The sequence below is a fragment of the Pygocentrus nattereri genome, chromosome 12, assembly GCF_015220715.1.
Source record: "Pygocentrus nattereri isolate fPygNat1 chromosome 12, fPygNat1.pri, whole genome shotgun sequence".
Taxonomy (NCBI): Eukaryota; Metazoa; Chordata; class Actinopteri; order Characiformes; family Serrasalmidae; genus Pygocentrus; species Pygocentrus nattereri.
Window position 1 is genome coordinate 5,997,495 of NC_051222.1, and position 28,000 is coordinate 6,025,494.

Sequence of the window (28,000 nt, forward strand, 5' to 3'; positions counted from 1 at the left end):
AGAAAAAGTGGAGTGAGGTGCCAAGGGGCATGCCACTGTTGTGTCAAAGAGGGATCAGAAAATGTTCAGACATGTTCTGATAAAGGTTAATCTCAGTGCCAAATGCAGACTCAAAACTGAATGTCCCAAAACACTCACCGGTCAAGCTGTTGTCTGGAAACCAACAAACCTATAGGGAGTCCCACAGACTGCACCCAAAGATTTAAAAAAGCAACAAAGATGACAGAGCTTCAGTGCTTTCATGTCCAAATGTAACCATTTCTATTGATGTCAGCAAGATGGTTGTGTCTAATAAGCACAATTATTCTTTGTCTGCCGATTTGAGTGACCTCAGCACATTATTAAAAATTCTAGAGCACTAACATGCTGTACCTAAGTCACTGTGGGCTGAATACAAAGATTTAGGGTTTGCTAAATTGTGAGCTGTGTAAAGCTCAATTGTGAACATGGCAGCCAGGCTGTTGAAGGCAGTCTCTTTTGTCTAAAGAGAAAGATGAAGGAATCAAGTGGTTGATACAGTCAGTGCTAAATCAAGGCATACTCCCCTTACCACACACCAGTTAACCCAGTTCACAAAGTGGGTGGACCTGTGGCAAGTTAATAATGCTGTCATCCCATGTGTGCCAGTTGTGCCTGCCATGGTCAACAGAATTTGAATGATGCACAAACATTTCACTGTTGTAGATTTATGTTCTGCATTTTTCTACATCCCTGTCCATAAATACACTCCACCTATCTTCCTTTAATTTTGAGAGTAAATGGTATACCTCGCCAAGACTCCCACAGGGCTTTATTGATTCACCAGGTGTTTTTGCCACCACAGTGCACAATTCCTTATCTATGCTAACAATGCCAGAGGGCTGTACAGTTCTGCAATATACTGATCATCTGCTACTGACTACAAAGGATGAGAACACATGCAAGGTTTGATCTACACTTATTATAATTGCAAACTTTCAAAGGAAAGAATCCAGCTCATCATGGCTTTTAAGCCACCATCCATGAAAAAGCCAAGGTGACCTTTTAGGGATTGATAAACTACTGCTGTTCCTGGATTCCTGACTGGTCTTACTATGAAAAGACACAGTGCTGAGACAGTGCTGCAGATTTGACTCTCCTGGCATGGGTGTGTAGACAGGTATGTGGAATGGTGGAAGCCTTCTTAACACACAAGTAGGCATTTTGCTCTCCCAGAGCTCTGGGTTTGCCTAACAACAAACAGCCTATTCATTTAACCCATGAACATGAAGGGGTCACGATGGGTGTGCTGGCTCAGTGGAATGGGGCTAACATGAGACCTGGGGCCTACCTTTTTAGAACATTAGATGCTGCAAGCTCAAGGCATGCCTGCAAATATGGCTCATATGGTCTTAGATGCAGAATGATAGACCTGTAACACCCAGTGACTTTGTTCATCTCACGCCAGGTGCTCACCATCCTTAATACAAAGTCCATGCAACACATGATGGTGCAAAGGTGCAGTAGTTACAAGAACACTAACCTGCGTTAGTAATTCGTCCATTAAAACAACTTCACCACAATCTCCAGCATTTCATCTGCATCAAATGATTTCTCTCCCTGATTCTAACTCTCTCTGACACTCATGACTGTTGCAGAAGAATCGGCTTGTCATTGTGATTCACTATCATCACATTCACATGACAAAGAATGAGTATTTGTAGGCAGCTCCTGTTCTAAGCTGAGAAGACAACATCCTGATCTGTTGTCCTTATTAAGGCATACATATTGATCAAGGGTCGAGATGTGATGGTGTTCAATGATAAACAATACAGCTGGAGCATGGTCCACATCTCTGGTCACAACAAAGTCTCAGAACAACCGATGGTAAGTCCATTACTCACCAAATTTTTTTTCAGATGTTATATACTTGTACAAGGCAGTTTGCCATTGTGAAAGTGAAGGGCCATGAATTACCCACTTCTATCATGTAAGAAGCTGGTAAAATCTTAGCAGATGCAGTCACTGAACATGCTGCCCAAAGCAGCTTGCTCTGTCCATATCTCAGTCAAAACACTTGTACATTTTCACTTTTCTCTCACCTAAAGTCTACTCATCCAACGTTAACACACATAGTTGTAATTCAGGAAAATGCTTCAAATGTGGATAGGAACTGTTGGTCTTCACACAATTGCATAACTAAATGGTCTGATGGTGTTTTTGTTTATCCCAGTGTGCACATTGCTCTGTCAAAATCTTCTCTGCCATTTCTCATGCAACAGTTAGAGAGGTTATTGATTGTATTAACAGCAGATATTGTATTCAGAAATTACAAAGTTGATTTCAGATGCATGTTTGATACATGTGCAGAGTCGTCATCCAGGAAAAAAGGCAAAGCACAATGCGTTACTTCCAACTGATGTGCCCAGATAGATTTTAAACACATGCCAAAACAAAGACAATTCAAATATTTACTCTCATGGTATTTCCCAAAGTTTTGCCATGGAAAACCTGACAACAGAACAAATCATAAGCTTTAAATAAGCAAGACTTGTTTATTTAGGAAATGAAAGTGATACAGACCAGATAGTGAAGAGATGAGAGCGTGCTCTGAGGCATTCTCCCTTACATAGGGGTCTTCTATACCAACCTAGGCGTTGACTAGATACCAAATAAGGAAAGGATTTGACAGGTGCTGTTATCAGTCTTTAGCAGATTTCTGTTAATATAGCAATATAAGGTTGTGGGTGCATTAGAGCATTTTCAAGTCATGCTGTACAGATCATGCTCCTACTGGAGTAAATTATGAAAGACAACAAAGCACTTCTATCACTCAGAGGACAAGGTATGTTGTCCAATCCTGTTCTGTATCCAGGCAGCTAAGCATTTCTATCAATCAAATATTTTTTCCATGACCTTTTGACCAAACATAGTCTTACACTCTGCAAGCAATAAAGCAAATACATTGAATTAAGACAATTTTCATAACATTTACTTACCATAATTCATGCTTTTTTTTTGTTGTATTTGTCAAAATAGTATGAAACATTTGCATGTGCAAGAGAAAATGTGAAAACAGTGGGAAAAAGTTTGTCCAAAGAAATCTTGCTTTAGGGTCCCAATGTCAATAAAAATAGGAGTATGCCGTTCACTATATGTTATATGTGGGGATGGTGGTTCCCAACCATCATGGGCACAAGGTGAACCTGGTGCGATGTTCAGTGGTAACATGGACAAGTGTCTACACAGCTGCATTGTTAAACAAGTAAACTAGTGTTCTAGCTAATGTTGCTGATTCTCTCCCTTTCCTCGTAAGTCAATCGCTTGTGGTAAGTGTGGTCACCATTTTGATGCTGCTGTGGTCAATGAGTGGTCTGGAGGCTCACTATTCAACGATCTTGGACATCAGGACTCAATTTAACAGTGCTCTGAAGTTTTAGTTTAGTTCTACACACCAAAGTATTTACACTCGCAAGAAAGAAAAAGAAAAAAAATAAATAAAAGAAAAACAAATCTTTAGCCAAATGACCACACTGACTCCATAATCAGCATCCGGCAGCCACCTACAGACCTGAAAACAACTCTGTTACATAGGGTCTGAGGCTGCAAAGCCACACAGACCTTTCGTAAAACATCCTACTCCCTTCTCCATTTTCCCCCTTCCCTTTTAACCGGGTAGCCCCTCCCACCTTAATTCTGGGTCGTACCATTAGCCAGGCTGGGGTGACAATGGAATAAACAATCCACACATTAAATTACTAACAGAGATACAATGGCCATTTCTTTCCTATATACACATGCATGTTTAATTGTTGAGCTAGCTGCACTTAGCATTACATTTTTCTCCTTTTACAGGTACCAATGACCTGGCTTACACTCAGTAATTTGCATAAGAGGATATTAACAAAATCTTAATAATTGTGAGTTACTATGAGTAATAATGAAATCATAAGTGATTTAATAACACAGTTCAAAATGCTTAAAGCAAAATAAATAAACCACATAAACTGGTCTAATTCAGGCTTTATTCAACAAACAACAAGATACGGAAAAGTCCCAAATGCATGATTTTTAAAATAAACTGTTAATCTTTCCCTGTATTGAAGGAGTAAAGCATACAAGAAACAAACAAACAAAAAAATGAATAGAGACCAAGAAAATCTAAAAATACTTGAACTGAATTGACTTTCTTACATTGATGATGATAACTGAAAGAAATAATAGCCTTATAGGAAAATATCTATGGATAATAAAAACATACATTGCTAATTTTAAAGTAATTTTAAAGTAATTTTACAAAGTATTGAGGTTCACTGTTTCATTGCATTCTGATTGAGGTTCAGTAATGAGGCCCACTGTAATTTTGATGTGCACATTTTACCTTTTTTAGTCCATCAAACACTCAGGAGTGCAGTAAACATGCATGTTGGTAGGCCATTATAACTCTCACTGTTAAGGAAAGCAAATTAAAAGTATAAAACTGTAGATCTGCTGGTGGTGGTTCTGGAAGACGAACCACCTGGTTTCAGTCTTTGGTCTTCATTCAGTCTTTTGTTGGAAAGAGAAAAACAACAAAGTTTACAAACAGAAAGCACATCAGAATCCCAGTAACATCCATGAACAGCAACTAACCTTCATAGGTGAGGCAGATGAAGTTGAGTTTGTGGTCCTCAGGCAGGCTGACCCACTGCTGACCTCCTCTAGCCTGCACCGCTCCGTTTCTCTCTACAGGGCTGCAGTCTTCTCCTCCTGTCCCGTTACCTGGGGCCCAGTTCTGGTAGCAGATAGACTCTCCACTCACCCAGAACCAGAAGCTGAGGGTGCAGGTGTGACGCAGACCCAGCCACACATGTTCAGTGGAAGCATACTGTGTCATCTCCTTCACCCAGAGCTGGATCTCCTCAGAGTGAACTGAGACCAGATCCACATGCTTCATCTTGCAGTAACTCAGAGCTTCTCTCCAGGTCAGATTCTCCTTGATCAAGATCAGCTTATCTGAAAGAAGAAGGAAAACTTAATATGATTACTGGAATATTTAGATGTTCCAGTGACTTCAAAGTCAGCTTAGGGTTTTACAGTAAACACAGTGTCAAATATAAAAAAAAGGTAAAGTAAATTATTAACGTTTAAATGCAGACATTGTTGATGGAGTGAACTATAACTCACTCTTATGACAGATGAACGGGAGCTGGTTGTTGCACTGCTCATTTTTCCACTGACCCTTCTCAGTCAGCGACACTGCAGCACACATTGCACCTTGACCATAATTCTCTGGACCAGACATCCAGTATCTGAATGAGGAGTCACTCTGATCTGACCACTGCCAGGAGTCGTTGAACAGGCCGATCCAAATGTGAACATTTGAGTTGATTTTTGACAAATTAAAAATTAGCTGGTTCTCCGTCTGGTTCCTCACACTGACCAGGTCTGTGTGACGTTCTCTGCAGTAGCTCTGAGCATCGTGCCAGATCTTTGTCTCATTAATGAACACGTATCTTTCAGTGCTCGTCTTCTTTTCTGAAAAATGTAATTACATTATGAATGTCAGTTATTTTAATAATATATTGTCCCCATAAACCACAATAGGACACTGGAAAATCTGCACAGTAATAATCAGTTTTCAGTATTTTCTAGATCTGTTTCATGAAGTAATGTCTTTCAGAAGCACAGGTTTGTTTGTTCTTACCGTTGTAGCACACAAAATAGTATGATGCTTCACACTGATCATCAAACCAGTCTCCACGATCTTTAAACATCGCAACACAGTACTCGTCCTTTTTGCCCCCCCCATTGTTAGGTTCTCCACTCCACCAGTTTCTGTACGTGTCTCCATCTCTGTAGAAATTTCCATCTGCAAGAGACCACAGCCATTTCTCATCATTCCCGCTGTCCAGGCCGATCCAAACAGAGCTTTTGGGTGCATTTTTCAGTGTGTTTAGAGTAGAATTGAGCTTCTTCATCTCCTCCATGTTGTTGATGGTGGCCAGGTCAGTGTAGGTCTGTCTGCAGTAGCTCTGAGCTTCAGCCCAGGTTTTACTCTCTTTCACAAAGACATACTGATGAGGAACGTATGCAGATACGCCACAGACAGCTGTGAAAAGGAAATGAAAATGTATTGTTGTTGGTCTAATATTGCAGAAGATAAGAAACACGTCTCAAAATGCCTGAATACAGTAAACGCACTCACACAAATGTGCATATATGAGCAGCGTTGGGCAGAACACTTTACAGATAGAAAAACACTCAATGGACTATTCTAAATGTATTTTGTAGTGTATTCCATTACAGTAAGTGTTTTTGACAAAAAAAAAAACTAACAAACACCAGCAGTGCAGATATAACCACTCTGACTTTGGCCTTAATATTACAACAAGTGGTTAAAAGAATGACATGATTCATACATCACAAGCCTCAGCAGAGCGTGTCCTCACAAACATATCATTTCATCCAGCTGTGACCAAACATCAGCCAGCAGTCCAGCTTCAAAATCACCCAAACTCCACTCACTGCTGTTACACTATATAGTCAAACGTATTGGGACACATTATCAATCATTGGATTCAGGTGTTTCATTCAGTTCCTTTGCCACAGGTGTGAAAAATCAAGCACCTAGCCATGCAGCCTGCCTTTACACACCTTTGTGAAAGACTGGGTTTGTCTAAAGAGCTCACTGAATTTGAGCATGGTACTGTTATAAGATGCCAACATCGCAACACATTTCTTTCCTCCTAGATTTTCTGCGATAAACTGTGAGTGGTATTATTGAAAAGTGAAAGGAACCTCAGCAACTCAGCCATGAAGTGCTAGGCCACGTAAAGTTCACAGCAGGTCCCAGAGTTCTGAGGAGCACAGTGCCTAAAACCACCAGTCTCTAACCTCCTCTGGCAACATCAGCACAAAAACTATGTGCCACGAGTTTCCTGGCATGGGTTACCATGGGCAAGCAGCTGTATGTACATCACCAAGCTGTATGTCACCAAGTGTAATGCCAGATGTTGGATGGAGTGGTTGATTTACAAATTATTAGAAAAAAAATAGCATAAGGCAAGCAAGTTTCTGTCTTGTGTGTCTGTGTGTCTGAGTTTTAGCACTCAACATGAATCCAAGCAGAACTTGTGCTAATTAATTATTTATTTAGCTTTTTTTAACAGGCAATCAAATGAAGCACAGTAGCTCACAGATATCAGAAGTCACACCTTTAACAAGATCTGTATAAGCAAATCTTTACAAAATTTGGAGATGCAAATTAAATATTTGATAAACAAATGTCAACAAATGTATAAATATATCAAATTCTGTTTGTTCTTAGTGACAAATATTGGCACCTGAGTGCCCTTGAGTCTCCTGAAAATAGCATATTACCTGTATGATTGTCTCACGCATACACTTTATAATTATAATTAACATAAATACCTAAACAATCAATAATTAATTCAACTAGACAGTTCAAACTAATAAACAAGGATTGATGTTTTATTCTTATAAATATGGCATACATATATATGTAATGGATAGGTATTCCTAAACATGTATGAAGTAACTGTATTCTGAACACTGCCATAATAAAATGTAACTTGGACTGAATGCAGAAACTTCATTTGTGATTTTTGAATATGTATTCTATATACTTATATTCTGGTAATCCCAACTCTGTATATGAGCTGTTGAAGCTAGACACACACCCAGCAAACACATTCATTTTCTCATGTTAGTAATGTTCTAGTAGAGGCAAAGTGCCCACGGACCTGAGAAAAGCAAGATGATTGAAATCCACTTCTGATCCATTTCTGAGAAACTCTGTATTTCTTCCAAACCCCTTGGTAGAAAAGTAAATGTCTCTGTTTTTCTCCTCTGTGATCTGCTTCTGTTGCTCTCCTCCTCACGTTATGTTCTTACACATTGTTCTACACCTGTTTATCTCTCTCTAGTCATGCCCAGCCTCTGATGAATGCAGTCCTGGAGAGATACCATCACAGTCTTTATTTGAATTAGTCATTATACAGTTACAGTTCCAGTGAAGAGGAAATGTGAAGCTATTTGCATGAGGTTCCATACAGACTGACGTAGGTTAATTTACAAAACAAACCTTCTAGCATTTCAAATTGCATAGCTCTGTCCATGGATGATCAGAACTGAACCAGAACCGACCCTCTGGTTCGACTCCACTTTGATCTGTTCTCATTTGAAAGGGTTAAAACTCAGTTTCCAACCTCTGGCTCAGTTTTATGATTCAACTATGATAGCATGAATGATAATTTGGTTACATAAGACAAAACATAAGATGTTTTTCTTATTAAAAGAACTTAGATGAATTTCCAGCTTTAAATACCAAAAGTAGAGAAGACCTCAGTGGACTTTCTTACACAGCCTGTAGGAATGCAGCTCATTTTCACTTGTATGTTGACATTTCTGTGAAGCTAACTCATTTGCATGTTACATCATGTTAAATTTGGGCACTGGAGTCAACCTAAGCCTACCAATTGTGCTGGCTCCCTTCACCCATACCACTGGTCATTTGACTGACTAACACTAGCACTACCAGCATTTTCATACAACTCCTTCTTCTACCAGAGACTGCCAAATGGCAGTGCTGGGGTAATTTGCATGCCATTAGGCCACCTTTTGTTATGTACATGCAGCCACTACTAGGTAATGCTAAACGGGGGGATGGGTGATAGTACCAGGTACCAGGTGAACAGGGCTGTGTGTGAAGGGTGATAGTGTGAACTATGTTGATCCATTGAGAAGAAAATGTTTTTTAAATATCTTAAAATGTTGTTGTTGCAGCCATTAGATTGAAATATGCCAGTACCAGGTAACAATGAACAGGGATGGGTGTGATGGGTGATAGTGTGAACGATGATGATAATGATTATGTGTGTGTCCACCTCCATGTGGATAAAAAGCCACGTCACAACACATATTTCACTTACTCTGTTGACTGAGAAGCAAAGATGGCAAAGGTTTACTGTGCACAGCAAGCTTTGGGCATGATCCTCAACCATGTCAACCCCTGTGACTCCGATGGAGAAGAAGTAACTCTTGATCAGAGTAGTGACTCTGAAATCTCTTCTGGTAAGATTTCCTAAATTTCCTATTTTTGTTTGCCAGTTATGGCTGTTGTGTTTTTGGAAGAGACACTGCAAAAAGTACCATCTTGATAAGTTAAAATTGCTCAAGAATATTCTATTTTAATTTGAGTAATTTTGACTTGTATTTTGACTTAAAACAAGATAAAATGTCTTGATAAGATGTTTTTGAGCTATTTTGACTAATCAATATGCCACTTTTTACGGTGTGATAACAATCCTACATTAGTACAAAGGAGGCATACTTGAGATGTTTTGGAATTCTAATTCAAATATTATGTTTGTGTCAATTTCACATTATTTCAACCTTTCACTAATCAAATCTCAAACATATGGTCCTGTAGATGAGGAGACTTCACCACCTCCAGAAAAGAGAGGTCGCATGGAGACACACGAGTGGCTGACAGAGACGGCAAAAGACGGCACAGTGTGACGTGAAGAGCAGATTGGAAGACCTAATTGAATGCAATCCCATGGATGGAGAGCCAACTGCTTTTGCCAGAAGAAAAGTGTCGAGTCGCTTACAGAGTTTCCTCTGTTTCATCTCTCTGCAAATGCTTCGGACCATACAGGAGTGGACTGTCCAGCATGCACGCCAGACACAGCATGGAAACTGGTTCATGGACCTCCCTGAACTAATGGCGTTCATTGCAATCCTCATTCTGCGAGGGATTGTCCGCCTTCCAGCGGTGCATGACGCATGGTCTGCAACAGTGGGAGTACCCTCCATCAGCAAGATTATGGCTCGAAACCGCTTCCAGGACATCATGCGGCACCTACGCTTCGATGACAAGGACACACGCATTGAACGAGTTGCAAATGACCGGTTTGCTGCAGTCTCTGATGTTTGGGGGTCTTTCGTTGCCAACTGCATTGCTTCATACAACCCAGGAAGGCATATCACCATAGACGAGCAACTTTTTCCAACCAAAACCCGTTGCTGTTTTCTGCAGTACATTGCAACAAAACCTGACAAGTTTGGCATAAAGTTCTGGGTGGCATGTGACCTGAAATCCAAGTATGTATGCAACATCATCCCATATCTTGGCAAAGACTCCAGTCATCCCACAGGGGAAAAACTATCGGAATATGTGGTGATGAAGTTAATGGAAACATTTATGGACAAAGGAAGAACCGTTACCACAGACAATTTTTTTCACCTCATTGTCACTAGCAAGACGATTGCTCGGCCGGAAGACCACCCTCCTTGGCACTGTAAACAAGATTCGCTGTGAGCTTCCAGACTCTGCCAAAAAGACTCTGGACCGTGAGGAATTCAGTACACAGGTGTTTTCAACCTCTGGTGCCACACTGACCGTTTACACGCCCAAACGGAGAAAGACTGTCTGCATCCTCAGTAGCATGCACAGTATGGTGGAGACTGGGGACACCCGAAAAAAAAAGCCTAACACAGTCACCGACTACAACAGCCTAAAATGTGGTGTGGATGTCATGGACCAGATGGTGCGAAAGTACACTGTACGTTCAGGAACACAGCGTTGGCCAGTCGCTGTGTTTTATAACTTAATTGACATTTCAGCACTGAATGCACATGTGCTTTTTCAGGCATGCACTGGGGTCAAAGAGAGACGGTCGGACTTCTTGGTGAAGCTTGCAGAAGAGCTTGCACAGTCTCATATGGCAGCCAAGGAGGTGCATAAGGAAAACCTTCAGCAGCAACCACCCACACCTGACACAGGGAAAAGGGCATTGTGCCAGTTTAAGTGTTGCTGCAAGAATAAGCATGCCACTAAGCGTTGCGTTTCTTGTAACAGGTTCACATGTGGCAAATGCAGAAAGGAGATGTTGTGGCAGTGCCAGGTGTGTTCAGACAATTTGTAATGTAGCGCACTACTGCACAATGACTGTATGTACATAGGATTATTAGCATAGTTTATATTTCTGTATAGTTTACTGTATAGTTTACATTTAGTTCTATTTATGAATACTTTTGTTGTAATATTGTTGCATGCTTATTTTATCTTTTTATTACTTTTTTATCTTTTTATTACTTATTTTTATTACTATTTCATTGTACAGGGAAACAAAGCAACACGTTTCTTTACTGTACATATACCAATAAAGCTAACTTGAATCTAAATTTCTGGTAATGTTGACATTTTTTGGGGAGGGGTGGGGGAGCTACACCAACTTGTTGCCGAGAAGGGTGTAGAGTGTAGGAGAGTGTCCTTAGAGTTACTTCTTGCAAATGTAATGGCCTCATTTACATAACATTGGAGGCAAAAAGGGCTTTTCACACCTGCCATTTGGCAGTTCTTTGGGAGTTAAAGGTATAACTGCCAAATGGCAGAGGTCTGGTAGTTCTAGTGCTAGAATGACACACAAAATACTTCCAAAAATATCTATCGATATTGTTTTACACAATTCTATATAACAGTCCAAATTAAATAATGTACTATCATATATAATCCACCGGTATTTCTTATTACAACGGCCTTTTGCTGCTTTCAAAAAAATTCACATTGGCTGGGGGAGCTGTCGATCACAAATGATTAGCACTAGAACTACCAGACCTCTGCCATTTGGCAGTTCTTTGGGAGTTAAAGGTATAAATGGTAGTTCTAGTGGTCTGGCAGAGGTCTGGTAGTTCTAGTGCTAATCATTTGTGATCGACAGCTCCCCCAGCCAATGTGAATTTTTTTGAAAGCAGCAAAAGGCCGTTGTAATAAGAAATACCGGTGGATTATATATGATAGTACATTATTTAATTTGGACTGTTATATAGAATTGTATAAAACAATATCGATAGATATTTTTGGAAGTATTTTGTGTGTCATTCTCATAAATTATAGTCTAATATCACAGTTCAGGGGACTCTCCAAACATTTTTTTTTGGAGAAAGTGTATAGATTTGCAATTGTCAAAACAATGCAGAAAACAATTTATATTTTTCCCAGCAACTTTTATTTGAACCAAGAACTGGAGACTTTTATGTCTGTGTTTTTAGGCAAATTCACCACATGCAGTGTCCTATTATGTAAGCATGTTCATTTAAAGATTTCAAAAGATTTGGACAGACAAAGCCCTAAAACACTAAAACTAAACAAATCTGAGCCACTGGCACTGTTTATTAAACCCTTACCTCCAACATGCTTCCTAAACACGCAGCTGTGTTTAATCTTTATGTTTCCAAGCCTTATGAGTCTAAGATATAAGATATTTTGGGCCATGTAAGAGACTTAGAGGCAACTGGCACCTATCCTCCGAGACAAAGAAGTCATCTAAGGCACCAGCGTTTGCAATGGATAGTAATAGAATAAATGAGAAAAAGTGGGGTGAAGAAGCAGGGGGCATGCCATTATTGTGTCAAAGAGGGATCAGAAAATATATAAAGGCATATTCTGATGAAAGTCAATCTCAGCGCCAAATGAAGGTCCCAAAACACTCACTAGTCAAGCCATTGTCTGGAAACCAACAAATGTATACAGAGGCCCACAGACTCCACCCATACATATAAAAAAGCAACAAACATGATGGTGCTTCAGTGCTTTCCAAGACATTAACTCTACTTTCTGGTGATCTTCTGCCTTTAGAATTGTGTATAATTGGCCAAAAACTATTTTAGTGGACACTGGTGCAACATATTTATCTATTAAAAGCGTTGAGTATAATGGATCACTGTTAGGTTCCACAGTTAATTCTGTGGGAGTGAGTGGGGTGCATTTTGTTCCAAAAACAAGCTCTCAGCAACCACTCCAAATGACCCAAGAATTTTTTTTCCTGCTCTGGTTGGTCATTATGCCCTGCGATGGACTGGCGACCTGTCCAGGGTGTATCCTGCCTTACGCCCGATGACTGCTGGGATGGGCTCCAGCACCCCCCCCCGCGACCCTTACGGAGAAGCGGCTTTGAAAATGGATGGATGGATGGATGGTTGGTCATTATTCCAGACTCTCCATTTAGTCTATTGGGTCATACCATCTTGTCCAAATTGCATTTATCCATTTCTTTTGATGTCAGCAACATGGTTGTGTCTAATGAGTGCAATTATTCTTTGTCAATTTGTGCAACCTCAGCATATTGCTAACAATTATAGAGCACTTATACCATGTACCTCATGTACATGACAGCCAGTCTGTTGTAAGCAGTATCCTTTGTCTAAAAACAATGAGGAAGGAATGAAGGGTTTGATACAGTCATTGCTAAATCAAGTGGTACTCAACGAAACAGGGTCCCCTTACCACACACCAGTTAACCCAGTTCACAAAGTGGGTGGTTGCAGCTGGAGGTTTACTCTGGACCTGTGACAAGTTAATGATGTTGTCATCCCAAGTGTGCCACTTGTGCCAGATGCGTCTGCCATGGTCAACAGAATACACTCAATAAATGGTGTATGTCTAGACAAGACTCCCACAGGGCTTTCTTGATTCACCAGCTGTTTTTGCCACCACAGTTCATGATTCTTTAACCATGCTGACACTGCCAGAGGGCTGTATGGTGCTGTGATATGCTGATGATCTGCTGCTGCCTACAATGGATAAAAACACATGCTAGGTACGCTCTCCTCGAGCTCTGGGCTTGCCTGACTACAAACTACCCATTCATTTGTACACCCATGAACATGAAGGGGTCACCAGGGGTGTGCTGGTCCAGTGGCATTGGGCTCACATGAGACTTGGGGCCTACTTGTTTGGAATATTAGATCTTTAGATGAAAAACATTTCATTTTTACCAGTGTGTTCAAACAGTTGCAAAAGCCCATGTATATTGTTGCACATGTAACCCAGACTTAAATAATGCTCAGTGGATTAAATTTAAAATAATAATTCCAAAATGCAAAATTAATATAAATATACCATATACCTTAACATAAAGGTCACTGTGGACTAAATAATAAAAACTATTGAATTTCAGATAATCCTATTTAATTTAAAATCTTATATCACTGCAATCTTAGACTTTGTAGACAGTTAATAATTATTTGCAGTGATAAAAATTATTTAAGCATATTAATTTTACTTCTTTGAACTAGCCAATCAGGTTCAAGCCCGTCCTACCACACTCACGACTTGAGGTTTGGTACGAACTTTCTCTTCCCTTTTTTTTCTCTTTGTGCTCGCTCAGCGCAGACGTGCAGCTAAGCTCTGTGTTCTAACTAAATTAGAACACTGTCAGATATTAAGTTTTATCTGAGTGAGATACCACATCCAAGAAGCCCTGGAACTCCATTTTGACACTGAACGCGTTTACTGAGCTTTGGTCAGGTTTTATTGGACCCCTTTGGAGCCTTGAGACAGCTTTAGTGTCAGAGTGTGGAATCCCTTCCCTTTGGCATAATCAACTCGAACGGTCCTGATTCCTCCTGTCAGGTTTCTTGAACACGTGGAACCTTGAGTGATCTAGCAGCCCTGATAGCAGGACACCCCATCCACTGGTGCCCTCTTTGAACTCTGATTTCTCCGGTAAGGAGTGGCAAGCCAGATTCTGAACAGGAAATAAAGCAATTGCATGCAGAAGAGAACACCTTGGAACTGAACTGAAACACACACTTACACATTTTTATTTTTATTTTATTTCATTTGTAAATTCATTTGATTCATGTGTATTGTTTATTGAAGTGCTGGTAATCTCCAGGTTTCATAAGACCCCAATTAAACTCAGCCAATTGTGCTATTACTTTTATAAAACACGGTCTCAGTCACTGAATTTGTCCTTCAAAGCTCACCAGATCCTTCACGAGCCTAGGTCTGGTCCAAACAGTATGCGGAACCTCACTACCAGTGTCGAACCCTTTACACATACATAACATAATGTGAACATTTCATGATATATGGACCCACAGAAATGCTTCAAAATCAGGAAAAAACATTTTTGTACTAAAAAGTCATGAAAAGCTGTAATTTTTAATTTATTCTTTTTTCTTTTTTTGGAAAGCAGACACTCGCAGTTAAGAATCAAATTAGAAGCTTTACTTGGATAATTGTGGACAGGTGTCAGGAGGCAAGCAGGGGTCAAGTCCAGGATACACAGCAGAACAATACAGGTAATCATAACTGGTGAGGGCAAGGGAAGGCAAGGCAGAGTCCATGAAATTAGCAAAAAGTCATCAGACAACAAATCCAGCAAAACAAACAAAAAGGGGAAGTCCAAATATCAGGGTCAAACAGATCAGGAAAAAAGGTCAGAACAAACAGAGTATCAGAACAGGAAAAGAACGCTCAGTAAGGCAGGATAAACTGGCATACTTCAGATGTGCAAGTTACCCGTGCCATGGGCACTAACACACCCCCACACCATCAGAGATGCTGACTTTTGAACTCTGCGCTAATAACAATCCAGATAGTTCTTTTCCTCTTTGGCCCGGAGGACACGACGTCCATGATTTCCAGAAACAGTTTGAAATATGGACTCGTCAGACCACAGGACACTTTTCCACTCTGCGTCAGTCCATCTCAGATGAGCTCAGGCCCAGAGAAGGCGGCAGCGTTTCTGGGTGTTGTTGATATGTGGCTTTCGCTCTGCATGGCAGAGTTTTAACTTGCACTTGTAGATGGAGCGACGAACTGTGTTCACTGACAGTGGTTTTCTGAAGTGTTCCTGAGCCCATGTAGGAATATCCATTACAGAATGATGTGGGTTTTTAATCCAGTGCCGCCTGAGGGATCAAAGGTCACAGGCATGCAGTATTGGTTTTCTGCCTTGCTGCTTACTTGCAGAGATTTCTCCAGATTATCTGAATCTTTTGATGATATTACGGACTGTAGATGATGAAATCCCTAAATTCCTTGCAATTACATGTTCAGAAACGTTGCTCTTAAACTGTTGGACTATTTGCTCATGCAGTTGGTCACAAAGTGGTGAACCTCACCCCATCCTTGCTTGTGAACGACTGAGCCTTTCAGGGATGCTCCCTTTATACCCAATCATGACAATCACCTGTTTCAAATGAACCTGTTCACCTGTGGAATGTTCCAAACAGGTGTTTTTGGAGCATTCCTGAACTTTCCCAGCCTTTTTTTGCCCCTGTCCCAAATTCTTTGGAACGTGTTGCAGGCATCAATTTCGAAATGAGTGAACATTTGCAAAAAAAAAAACAAAGTTTATCTGTTTGAACATTAAATATCTTGTCTTTGTAGTGAATTCAATTGAACATAGGTTGAAAAGGATTTGCAAATCATCATATTCTGTTTTTATTCATGTTTTACACAACGTCCCAACTTCATTGGAATTGGGGTTGTACATATATCTATATGTACTCTGCCAGATAAAACAGATACTGCTTGTGTACCATAAATAAAACCATATTTATTTACCTAATTATTTTTTGTGAGAATGGTATATATTTGTACATTTTCATGACCTCATGTTCTATAACAGAACGATAAAATAAAAAGACTGGAGTGAGGATATATTTTCTAACTAAAGGCACGGAAGACCCTTGAGGGTACCACCTCAGTGGCAGGAGGAGCAACACCCTAGTGACAGTGATGCTTTTTAGTTTAGTTATCTTTTTTCTGAGATTGTACGATCATTTTCAGATGGGTGACATATTAACAGAAAAACCTGAGTAAATGAATGAGGAAACAAACATTCCACACAGATGTAATGCATGATACAATTAAGCAGGTAACATCCTAAGAAGCTTTGTGGCAGATATAAAAATGTTGAGCAGAACTAGTTGACCTCGTTTCAGATCAAAGTGGCAAGTGGGAAACATCTGAATGAGTTTGAACAGAGGTTCATTATTGAGGAATGGATGGGAGGAGCTTCAGTCAGAAAGACCACTCAACTGGAAAGTGGCAGTGACTAAAGCAACACATGAATTTCAAGCTGTGGGAAAGACTTCAGTAAACAGAGTGGAAAGTTCTCCAAACAACTTGAACTCACAAAGAAATTTGTTCGGGAAGGTATAAAAGGTTATGCTTGGTCTCAAAGTGGACCCAAACTTAACACTATCTCACTCTCATACACCCTCGCTTTTACTTTGTCTCGTCCCCTTTAGACGCCGTCTTGCCTCAGTCTCAACTAGTCATAGTCTTGGATGTGTCTAGGGCTCAACAATTGTAATAGAATGCTACAGCTCAACTATCTAGCAATATTTACACTACAAACTTTTAAAAAGGCAGTTATTTAAAGCTTAAGACAATGGTGATATTTAGAGCCATAGAACCATTTCATGCTTAAATGGTTCTTTGCGTGGTGAAACGGTTCTTCATGTTGGTAATGTGTTGTACATAGAATCTTTCTAAAAATGATTTTAAATAGCACCCAAAAGTGTTAGTCTACTGTTAATAGCTTGACATCTTAACAATAGCAGATGCTATACAGAACCATCTTGTAAAAGCTTCTATGTTTCAAAACCTTCTCTTCTAAGGGGCAGTCCTGGGCTGAAGGTTGGGGAACTGGTACTGCGACCGGAAGGCCGCTGGTTCAGTCCCCAGAGCTGACAGTCCATGACTGAGGTGTTCTTGAGCAAGACACCTAATCCCCAACTGCTCCCTGGGTGCTGCAGACAGGGTTGCCCACCACTCTGGTGTGCTCACTGCCCCCTAATGTGTGTGTGTGTGTGTTCACTAATGTATATGTGGTGTTTCACTTCACGGATGGGTTAAAGGTGGAGGTCAAATGTCCCCATTGTGGGTCGAATAAGGGTCACTTAATTTTAATCTACACAGAACCATGTACTACATATTCTTCAAATAACCCTTAAAGCATGGAAGGATTCTATAAAAAAAACAACAACAGATAAACCCATGACGATTCACCAATATCAACACTAAAAAAGCATAAGAAATGAAATAATTTATTCAAATATAATGAATGAATGTTAAGTGGAACTCCTACCTGGGTGTTTAGTCTTTGTTTTCTTTGGTTCACTTCTCTTCACTGTGTGATCTGTATCTCTATCTTCTCAGTATATCTCTGTCCACTTTAACCCCTCCTATCTGCATCATCAGCAGGTCTGCTAACTGATCTTATCTGAGTCATACAGGTCTCAGTCTCAGTGCCCAACAGGCTTTAACACACTAATCATGGATGTCCAGTAAGACGTAGTCAATGACGGCCGATTTCTAGCATTAATTCATGGTAAGTTATATGCAGTACTGTAACCTTAGTCTATAAAATCCAGGCTCTTCAAATGATTCTTATTTGGAGCATCCTTACGTCAACATGACGTCCATGTACAGGAACTAAAAAACAAATTAGCCTTTTGAACACGGAAATACCAGAGACATGCCAGAGCAGCGCAGGTACACAGATTTGCATGTGTTCAGATAAACACATCAGCGGAGACAAAGAGGTTCTTATAGGATCATTCGCAAGTCCGTCGAGCTGGTGCTGTAGCCTTGATATGAACAGCAACCTGAGAATGAGGTGTGACGGCTTAACTCTCACGATACCTGCTACACCACAGCTGTGCATCATCACATATTCACCTCCATGATGTATAGGAGTTGTTTTCTAAAGGATCCTTGCTTTTGTTTATGCCATACCCATGTTATTCCATGAACTTATAGTGGGATATCAGGTCCAGTTGTGATGATAAGTCCAGCAATGATGACGTCAAAGTGCTGGTATTGTAGTAATACCCTAGCTTACCCTTAGAAACCCATTTTGAGGAACCCCTACCATTTGTGTTCTGTACAGTCCTAGATAGCATCGTTATCAACACATCAACATGTTCCTGGTCTGCTGTGTAGCAAGTAAAACACTTTGCATATTGTGACTGTTGGAATAAAACCTCGTATCTCTGAAAACGTAACTAAGGAAAACATCCTTATTGGAAGTTTCACTCTAAGTTAATGCAACAAGATTTTATTCTAAGCCAATTTGGACTGTTGCTATTTGTCCATCTGCTCTGACATTTTTATGGAAGCAGCAGGTGGCATTTCAAAAATATGTAAACATATATAGAGAGAGATGTAAGATGCAAAAATAGAGATGTAAGGTTTGTTCTTTCTGTGACCCAGTGTATAAATTAGCATGTACTTTACTGTGGAATAAAATACTTTTTAAAGTAACTTAAAGTAACTCTTAATAATAAATGCGACAAAAAAGTTACATACCCCTTTCTTTCATGTCAAAGATCATTATAAATGTCCTTATAACTCTTTGGAACTTGTCAAAAATGCTTTGTAAGCATCCCTTTAAACCCTAATATTGCCTCATAAGACTCTAAAATGTATTGTCTTGAACTGTTTGATGACTCTGTACAAGTCCAAGTCCAAGAGGGCGCCCACCGTGGCAGACGTCTTTGCGTGCTCCTCCTGCCACCGACGCTATTTATTACTTATTTTAACTTTAGTATTTATTTTACGTGTACAGAACATCCACGGTACAGTCAGTTACAGTAAAGAGGCACTCCTGGAGATCGGTAAAGTTCATCATGAAGCCTCTCGGACTTCAACTTTCTTTTACGCTCGCACTCCACCGGCACCAGCCGGCAAGGCCCAGCAGCACCGGCCTCGGGTGAGCGGCGCAGCCGACGAACAGAGCGGCCAAAGCGGAAGCGGGGCAAGAGAGGTGGGCTACATGCTAGGCTAAACCTTAGAATGAGGTGCGACGGCTTAACTCTCACGATACCTGCTACACCACAGCTGTGCGACATCACATATTCACTCTTTTAAACATTGCTAGTTCTTTAGAAGATATTCTGAGGATATTTGTAAGCTTTTATTAAGAAGATTGTGTTGAGAATTAAGTACAAGTATGTTCCACTATGCTCATTTTGGTCATTTAAGTTAATTCATAAATATAATAAATTTGAAAACACTTGTAAACAGTGCACTCGACACTACCTACAGCCAATTCGACACATAAGATGTGAATTTAGGTTAAGCTCAGAAATTTGCATAAGAGGATATAAACAAGTCGGTACTATGAGCTATTATGATGAAAAATGAAACCGTAAGTAATTTTCATATTTTTTTTTAATTCCAGTTGTTTAATAATACAGTGGAAAATGAATACACCTTAATGTAAAGCAAATAAACTATGTAGAGTGGATTATTTTAAGCTTTATTGAACAAAGAACAAGACACTGATGAGTCCCTAAAGCATGATTTTTAAAATAAACTATGTGGGAGAGGAAAGCATACAGGGAATGGGCATGAATAAAAATGAAATAAAGACAAAGGAAAGTTTTCAAAAGACCTGAACTGACATCGGTTTCATGACTATACACACAACCTCTTAGGACATTATTTATGGATATCAAATACATACAATTTATGCTAAAAGTTACTTTATGTTCAATTTGCATTGCATTCTGATTGAGGTTCAATAATTAGACCCACTTTAACTTAGATGGATGAAAAAAAGGTAAAATATGCACATCAAACAGTCAGGAGTACAGTAAACATTCATGTTGGCACACCTTTATAACTCAGACTATCAAGAAAAGCAAATAAAAAGTATAAAACTGTAGATCTGCTGAAGCTGGTTATGGACGAGGAACCTGCTGGTTTCAGTCTTTGTTGTTTGAAAGAGAAAAAAAAAAGACAGTTTACAAACAGAAAGCACATCAGAATTCCAGTTTCATCCATGAACAGCAACTAACCTTCATAGGTGAGGCAGATGAAGTTGAGTTTGTGGTCCTCAGGCAGGCTGACCCACTGCTGACCTCCTCTAGCCTGCACCGCTCCGGTTCTCTCTACAGGGCTGCAGTCTTCTCCTCCTGTCCCGTTACCTGGAGCCCAGTTCTGGTAGCAGATGGAAAAGCCACTCACCCAGTACCAGAAACCCTGAGTGCAGGTGTGACGCAGACCCAGCCACACATGTTCAGTGGAGGCGTTCTGTGAAACCTCCTTCACCCAGAGCTGGATCTCCTCAGAGTGAACTGAGACCAGATCCACATGATTATCTCTGCAGTATCTCAGAGCTTCTCTCCAGGTCAGATTCTCCTTGATCAAGATCAGCTTATCTGGAAGCAGAATGAAAACTTAATATGATAAGTGGAAAATTTGGATGTTCCAGTGTCTTCTCTTCTCTGCTGTATCACAGATATGAAGAATAAAGACGTGCACATATCAAAGCATTTGCAATAAAATAACTGAATATAAAATAAAGAGATAAACTAACTGATCAGTTACAATAATCCAGAACCGCAGACGTTGCTGAATCAGTGAAATGTAACTCACTCTCATAGCAGAAGAATGGGAGCTCGTTGTTGCAGGCCACATTATTCCAGTAGCCCTGCTCAAACACTGCACCACACATTTCACCTTGACCATAATTCTCTGGACCAGACATCCAGTATCTGAATGAGGAGTCACTCTGATCCGACCACTGCCAGGAGTCGTTGAACAGGCCGATCCAAATATCAGAATTTGAGTTTTTTGACGAATTAAAAATCAGCTGGTTCTCCGTCTGGTTCCTCACACTGACCAGGTCTGTGTGACGTTCTCTGCAGTAGCTCTGAGCATCGTGCCAGATCTTTGTCTCATTAATGAACACGTATCTTTCAGTGCTCGTCTTCTTTTCTGAAAAATGTAATTACATTATGAATGTCAGTTATTTTAATAATATAGTGTCCCCATAAACCACAATAGGACACTGGAAAATCTGCACAGTAATAATCAGTTTTCAGTATTTTCTAGATCTGTTTCATGAAGTAATGTCTTTCAGTAGCACATGTTTGTTTGTTCTTACCGTTGTACCACACAAAATAGTATAATGCTTTACACTGCTCATCAAACCAGTCTCCCTTATCTTTAAACATCGCAACACAGTACTCGTCCCTGTTCCCCCCATTGTCAGGTTCTCTCTCCCTCCAGTTTCTGTACGTGTCTCCATCTCTGTAGAAATTTCCATCTGCAAGAGACCACAGCCATTTCCCAGCAACCCCTTTTTTTAGGCCGATCCAAACAGAGCTGTTGGGTGCGTTTTTCAGTGTGTTTAGAGTAGAATTGAGCTTCTTCATCTCGTCCATGTTACTGATGGTGGCCAGGTCAGTGTAGGTCTGTCTGCAGTAGCTCTGAGCTTCAGTCCAGGTTTTACTCTCATTCACAAAGACTTACTGACGAGGAACGTATGCAGATACACCACAGACAGCTGTGAAGAACATGAGAAGGAGGCTCATTATGAGGTGATAAACTGGGATAGAACAGAAACAGCTTCATAACATAGATTCATCTCACATTTTTACACAAAAAGCTACACGATTGCAAAATTATCATAAACATTAAAAGTCTTTAGCAGCCTTAAACACCTACGTGAGAAAAGCAAGATGATTGAAATCCACTTCTCATCCATTTCTGAGAAACTGTATTTCTTCCAAACCCCTTGGTAGAAAAGTAAATGTCTGTTTTTCTCCTCTGTGATCTGCTTCTGTTGCTCTTCTCCTCACGTTATGTTCATACACAGTGTTCTACACCTGCATATATCTCTCTAGACATGCCCAGCCCCTGATGAATGCAGTCCTGGAGAGATACCATCACAGTTTGGGTTTGTTTTCATTAACCTTTGTACAATGAAAGTTCCAGTGAAGAGGAAATGTGAAGCTCTTTGCATGAGTTTCCATCAATAGTTCAGACTGACGCAGGTTTAGTCCAAAACAAACCTTCTAGCCTTGCAATTTGCATAGCTCTGTCCATGGATGATCAGAACTGGACCAGAACCCACACTCTGGTTTGACTCCACTATGATCCGTTCTCATTCAAACATGTGTTACAACTCAGATTCCAACTCCTGGACACGACTTTATGATCCAGCTGTCATCGTGTTGATGTTCATTTTTTTCATAAGACGTTTATCTTAATAAAAGGACTTACATGAGCTTTAAATACCAAAAGTAGAGAAGACCTCAGTGGACTTTCTTACACAGCCTGTAGGAATGCAGCTCATTTTCACTTGTATGTTGACATTTCTGTGAAGCTAACTCATTTGCATGTTCCATCATGTTAACTTTGGGCACTGGAGACACACTGAGCCTGCCTACCATGCCGGCTCCCTTCACCCTCACAGCTGGTCAATTGATTGGCTAATCATTTATGATTGACAGCTCCCCCAGCCAATGAGAATTTTACTCATATAAGATTAATTGTAAGAAAAATAGACCATTATAATGAGAAATAACAGTGGATTATCTACAATCGTACATGATATAATTTCATATTATGTTATCTAGGATTGTTTAGACAGTAGCAAATGATCTATTTGGATGTATTTCGCCTGAATTGTCTGAAATTATAGTCTAATATTAGGGGTTCAGGGGACTCTCCAGTCATGTTTTTTATTAGGATAAAAAATAAATATGCAATTATGAAAACAATGCAGGGAGTATTTTATTTAAATAACTTTTATTGGAGCTGCTAATTCTTACGTCTATGGTTCCACTGTGTTGTGCTGGTCACACAATATCATTAAAACTTTCCATCTCTCCACCACTTTAAAATTCCTCTTTTCTGGAGAAATGGCTTTTTAATTTTCACACGTAGGTAAAAAACATAACTGGACGCAAGGCCTTTAAATGGGATGAGTCTGTGTGCTGTAACCAAGATCCACTTCCCCATGTAGCCTCAGCGAACAAAATCCCTGTTTGTTTAGTCCTGAAATGAGTTTACAGTGCTGTGAAAAAGTGTTTGCCCCCACGCGATTTCTTCTGCTTCTGCTACTTTGTCACGTTTCAACATTTCAGATCATCCAACTAATTTTACAAGGCAGAGACAGCACAGGTCAACTCAAAACGAGCCTTTAAACGATCATTCCATCTACTGAAGATGAAGATTTATTCAAAGCATTTACCACCCATGTGAAAAAGTAAAGGCCCCCTAAACCTGTCAAGCATCCCTCTGGATCTGACTCAGTACTGAACTTCATATGACATCCGAGAACTTCGTGGGAGATCATATGACTGTGGCAGCACCACTAACCAATTGGCAATCGACTTCACCCAAATGCTGGTTTACTTCACTCCTCTCATTTACTATGCCTTTTTATTTCTGGAATTTTTGCCTTACCTCTTTTTGGATGGTCTTTTTCTGTAGTTGTCTTTATGTTTCTCCCTTGTTGTATTTGGTTTGTTCTGCATTTGGCTTTCATTTATTTTCCAACCATGAGTATTGATCTCATTCTCAATCATAAAGCCTTACTTTCTTATTTCAAGTAGAAGTATCTGGCCAATTCTGTCTCACTACAAAACCTAATAACTGGTTGTGCCACCCTCAACAGTAACAGTCGTTTACACCACTGTGAAGGAATATTGGCCTGCAAAATAGTTTTACTTCGGCTACATAGGAACTACATTGGCTATGTCATGCAGAAGCAAAGCAGCCCCAGATTATCACACCACCACCACCACCAGCACCACCATGTTTGAGAGGCATGATGTGCGTAGGGTGAAATGTGGAGTTGGCTTTACGCCAGATGTAATGGGACCCATGTCTTCCAAAACAAATATTACCTTCATCAGTCCACGGAGTATTATCCCAAAATTTGGCCTGTGAATTTGAACCCAATAGTCTATTGAATTTGGTTAACCGGTTGATTTAGTAGCTAGGGGGCAATTACTTTTTCACATAGAGCCATGTAGGGCTGAACAACATTTTCTCTTCAGTAAATGAAGTCAGGATTTAGCAGAAAACACTAGAGGTGGATAGACATGGATGCAAAGACAGCCATGTAGGTAAGTACCTCATCTGCACTGTGAAGTATGGTGGTGGATGCGTTTATCCATCTTTACCAAGGGTACCAATAATTATGGAGCTGACTGTATGTAAGAGGACTTACAGCCTGCAGGACATGTGTGCATGTATATACAGACGAAGGGAAGACAAAGATGAGTTGATAAAGATGTAAATTTACATGATTTTGTATTTTTATTTACGTTTATTGAGTGAAATAATCAGGCAATTACAACTGAATATCCTGATGATTACAGAATGAAAATCAACATGGCAGGTAAAGCCAAAACTCAATTATACATAGTCTTAGCTAAAAAGTACATATAAGAAAACACATTGGAATGTTGATGAAACTAAATAAGAACAAACTGTTTAAAAATGACAGCTGAATAAACAGTTTTATCAGTGTAAACAAAGATTTTAAATGGAAAGGTGTAATTGAGTCAGGAAGAACAGTAGGAGAAAAAGTCCACACTGGAGGAAATTCAATATGTAAATATGTTTATGTAGAGGGATCCATACAACCCTTTATTATTTATAATATCTGTAAGTAAAACTGAGGATCCACTGATGCTGGTTACTGATTATATGCTGGTTATTGAAGGGGAACAAAACCTGGTTTCAGTATCTAACCTTCATAGGTGAGGCAGATGAAGTTGAGTTTCTGGGTTTCAGGCAGGCTGACCCACTGCTGACCTCCTCTAGCCTGCACCGCTCCGGTTCTCTCTACAGGGCTGCAGTCTTCCCCTCCTGTCCCGTTACCTGGAGCCCAGTTCTGGTAGCAGATAGACTCTCCACTCACCCAGAACCAGAAGCTGAGGGTGCAGGTGTGACGCAGACCCAGCCACACATGTTCAGTGGAGGCGTTCTGTGCCACCTCCTTCACCCAGAGCTGGATCTCCTCAGAGTGAACTGAGACCAGATCCACATGATTCACCCTGCAGTGTCTGAGAGCTTCTCTCCAGGTCAGATTCTCCTTGATCAAGATCAGCTTATCTAGAGATAAAAGGAAAACAGAAAATGATCAGTGCATGCTTGTGAAATTCCAGTGTCTTCACATAAAGCCATGCAGTCTATCGATCAAACATTCAGAGTAAAGACGTGCACATATCCAAGGGTTTGCAATGAATAATAAAAATAAATAAAGAGGTAAACTAATTACAGGGAGATTCTCACAAAAGAGGCCCTGAATATTCTGTAACTCTCACAAGGATGAAGCAGTCTGAACAAAACAATGTGCAATGAGCTCCTCAGTATATGGAGCTTCGAACAAGCCGGGATGCCCCTGAGTCGGAGCGATGAGTCGTCATGACGCTTAAACTTCAGCGTGTATACCTCCGTACCCCTTCATGTGTCTGGCAGAAAACGGAGATCACGGCATTAGATCTGATGCTAGAAATCAACTCCACACCCGTCACGGTATGTAGTGTAGTCTTTTAGTTCATCCTAACAGGAGTCACAACAGAATATTCAAGGCCTTTTTCCAGTGAATCTCCCTGTAATAATCAGGTAGAATAATCCAGAACTGCAGACGTTGCTGAATCAATGTGTTGTTTATGCTCAGTTGTGTAGGTGGGATGACGAAAGCTCTGTAGACACTATCTGAATTTAAAACATGAACAACTTTATTTCAAATTAAAAGATAACCCTTAAAGCCCTTGTTGCAGAGACCCAGAAGCCAATGTGGAATCTCTCTCAAGTCCAAGATGCTTCAGCTTTTTAAACAAAATGTCTGCACACACATAACGCAAAATCCATACATTGACATGTGAAAATATCTGGAAAGGCTTATTCTTACAGCTGACAAGGCAGCTAGGCAGCTAGGGCCTCATCTCTCCCTTCAACACATACATTCACACGAGAAACCATCTTATGGTATGGCTTACATCTGGCTTTTGTTATTATGGCTTCTAGAAGGACAAAGAGGCCCCCTCGCTCATTCCAAACCCTTAAGATATAACGTTCCCACAGAAAATCTGACTTTACGTATGGAATGACAGATAAAAATATAAAGACGAACATGAATATTTCAATATAACAATATAACAAATACAAGATAAGTGTAAATACACCTCAAATGAAATGTAACTCACTCTCATAGCAGATGAATGGGAGCTCGTTGTTGCAGGCCACATTATTCCAGTAGCCCTGCTCAAACACTGCAGCACACATTTCACCTTGACCATAATTCTCTGGACCAGACATCCAGTATCTGAATGAGGAGTCACTCTGATCCGACCACTGCCAGGAGTCGTTGAACAGGCCGATCCAAATGTGATCATTTGAGTTGATTTTTGACAAATTAAAAATCAGCTGGTTCTCTGTCTGGTTCCTCACACTGACCAGGTCTGTGTGACGTTCTCTGCAGTAGCTCTGAGCATCGTGCCAGTTCTTTGTCTCATTAATGAACACGTATCTTTCAGTGCTCGTCTTCTTTTCTGAAAAATGTAATTACATTATGAATGTCAGTTATTTTAATAATATATTGTCCCAATAAACCACAATAGGGCACTAGAAAAATCTGCACAGTAATAGTCAGTTTTCAGTATTTTCTAGATCTGTTTCATGAAGTAATGTCTTTCAGTAGCACAGGTTTGTTTGTTCTTACCGTTGTAGCACACAAAAGAGTGTAATTCTTTACACTGAATATCAAACCAGCCTCTATTATCTTTATACATCGCAACACAGTACTCGTCCTTGTTCCCCTCATTGTTAGGTTCTCTCTCCCTCCAGTTTCTGTACGTGTCTCCATCTCCGTAGAAATTTCCATCTGCAAGAGACCACAGCCATTTCCCAGCAACCCCTTTTTTTAGGCCGATCCAAACAGAGCTGTTGGGTGCATTTTTCAGTGTGTTTAGATTAGAATTGAGCTTCTTCATCTCCTCCATGTTACTGATGGTGGCCAGGTCAGTGTAGTTCTGTTTGCAGTAGCTCTGAGCTTCAGTCCAGGTTTTACTCTCATTCACAAAGACATACTGACGAGGAACGTATGCAGATACGCCACAGACAGCTGTGAAGAACATGAGAAGGAGGCTCATTATCAGGTGATAAACTGGGATAGAACAGAAACAGCTTCATAACATAGATTCATCTCACATTTTTACCCAGAAGCTACATAATTGCAAAATTAAAATTAACATTAAAAGTCTTTAGGAGCCTTAAAAACTGACCTGAGAAAAGCAAGATGATTGAAATCCACTTCTGATCCATTTCTGAGAAACTGTATTTCTTTCAAACCCCTTGGTAGAAAAGTAAATGTCTGTTTTTCTCCTCTGTGATCTGCTTCTGTTGCTCTTCTCCTCACGTTATGTTCATACACAATGTTCTACACCTGCATGTATCTCTCTAGACATGCCCAGCCTCTGATGA

General features: G+C 40.1%; 3 protein-coding genes across 3 annotated transcripts in view; all 3 read right to left on the reverse strand.

The window, feature by feature from the left end:
- Positions 1 to 4,187: 4,187 nt before the first annotated feature.
- The window catches only part of LOC108414569 (macrophage mannose receptor 1-like), a 31,078-nt gene continuing 7,265 nt past the window's right edge, over positions 4,188 to 28,000 (reverse strand). Inside the window, exons 3-6 of the mRNA XM_017687453.1 lie at positions 5,645 to 6,049; positions 5,125 to 5,475; positions 4,591 to 4,953; positions 4,188 to 4,506 (exon numbers count right to left, since the gene is read on the reverse strand). Coding sequence (XP_017542942.1) covers positions 4,502 to 4,506; positions 4,591 to 4,953; positions 5,125 to 5,475; positions 5,645 to 6,049 — 1,124 coding nt within the window. The 3' untranslated portion in view covers positions 4,188 to 4,501. The remainder of the gene's footprint in view (positions 4,507 to 4,590; positions 4,954 to 5,124; positions 5,476 to 5,644; positions 6,050 to 28,000) is intronic.
- On the reverse strand, positions 20,007 to 22,346 carry LOC108414572 (macrophage mannose receptor 1-like). The gene is made up of 5 exons (XM_017687456.1): positions 22,223 to 22,346; positions 21,660 to 22,061; positions 21,149 to 21,490; positions 20,569 to 20,931; positions 20,007 to 20,480 (listed from the first exon to the last, which is right to left on the reverse strand). Exons 2-5 carry the CDS (start codon positions 21,937 to 21,939, stop codon positions 20,476 to 20,478), a joined length of 990 nt encoding a protein of 329 aa, XP_017542945.1. The 5' UTR covers positions 21,940 to 22,061; positions 22,223 to 22,346; the 3' UTR covers positions 20,007 to 20,475.
- Positions 25,070 to 27,997, reverse strand: LOC108414571 (macrophage mannose receptor 1-like). The gene is made up of 4 exons (XM_017687455.2): positions 27,802 to 27,997; positions 27,240 to 27,641; positions 26,725 to 27,069; positions 25,070 to 25,627 (listed from the first exon to the last, which is right to left on the reverse strand). The coding sequence occupies exons 1-4, from the start codon at positions 27,839 to 27,841 to the stop codon at positions 25,260 to 25,262; spliced, it is 1,155 nt and encodes a 384-aa protein (XP_017542944.1). The 5' UTR covers positions 27,842 to 27,997; the 3' UTR covers positions 25,070 to 25,259.